Source organism: Wasmannia auropunctata, unplaced genomic scaffold (assembly GCF_000956235.1).
Source record: "Wasmannia auropunctata unplaced genomic scaffold, wasmannia.A_1.0 LD335842.1, whole genome shotgun sequence".
NCBI lineage: Eukaryota > Metazoa > Arthropoda > Insecta > Hymenoptera > Formicidae > Wasmannia > Wasmannia auropunctata.
In genome coordinates this window covers 9,000-9,909 of record NW_012027048.1, presented here as the reverse complement: position 1 = coordinate 9,909, position 910 = coordinate 9,000, and the positions used below count along the sequence as shown (strand labels likewise).

The 910-nt window shown below is 39.0% G+C and overlaps 1 protein-coding gene across 1 annotated transcript in view; it reads right to left on the bottom strand.

Annotated features, from left to right (window-relative positions):
• LOC105455823 overlaps positions 1-907 on the bottom strand; it is a 1,795-nt gene extending 888 nt beyond the window's left edge. The window contains exons 1-2 of the mRNA XM_011699450.1: positions 435-907; positions 9-357 (exon numbers count right to left, since the gene is read on the bottom strand). Of these exons, the coding sequence (XP_011697752.1) occupies positions 9-357; positions 435-907 (822 nt within the window). The remainder of the gene's footprint in view (positions 1-8; positions 358-434) is intronic.
• Positions 908-910: the final 3 nt, after the last annotated feature.

Below are 910 nucleotides of genomic sequence, written 5' to 3'. Positions count from 1 at the left end.
GACTTTACTCTGTGCGCTAAATCTTTAAGTTCTTCGACGAACCACGCTATGCAATCCTTATCGCGCCGAAATCGATACGCTGACAACGAGTTGTCGTACGAACAATGTACATAATAAGCTATACTAAATACCCGATGATGCTGGTATTTGTAGCTCGTTGTTTTCTCAATGTCCGTCTTTTCCAGGATGCACTCAAGGTCCGCGTACATGACGAACGGCATTCGCTCCTTCCTGTTGTTATTGTTAAAACAAAGCCACTTGTCGTCTTCGCTCGGTAACCTGATCGCGCAGTTTATCTTACCACAATCTACTACGTGAGCTTCTAGTTTTTCACCCGAGCCGAAAGAATGTAAACATCTATAAAAATAGAAATAATTTTTATTATTTTTTATGAAATAAATATTTTATATAATTTTTATTTAATGTATACATACCTATCACAAAAGAATTTCTTATTCTTATTTTTGGTCAATTGTGAGCGGACAAGACGAGACAAATTCTTGATCCATGTGAAATGTCCATCGTTGCTGTTTTCTTCTTCCACGTATAGCAAATTAACATGTCTCTCCATTTTTTGATTTGTGAGTCGTATTGGAAGGATCGTATGCTGTTCACCCTTTGTCTCGATGCCATAGACGTTAATCGAAATGGTGTTGAGATTTTCAAACTTTTTAATTTGACTTAGCGTCACTGGAAACTCAATGTCTTTGAGATTTAATACTTCCTCATAATGCGGATAGGAGGATTCTCGATCCGCATGACTTTTAGCAGGATGCAGAGCGGCCACCACTGCCCACGCGAAACATGCATTGTCCTCAGATTTGATGTTGATCACCGCTTTCTTTACCACAATTTCTCGCGGTAACTTTATATGGCATCCCGCGTGCAACGGATTGTGTTTGTTCATATT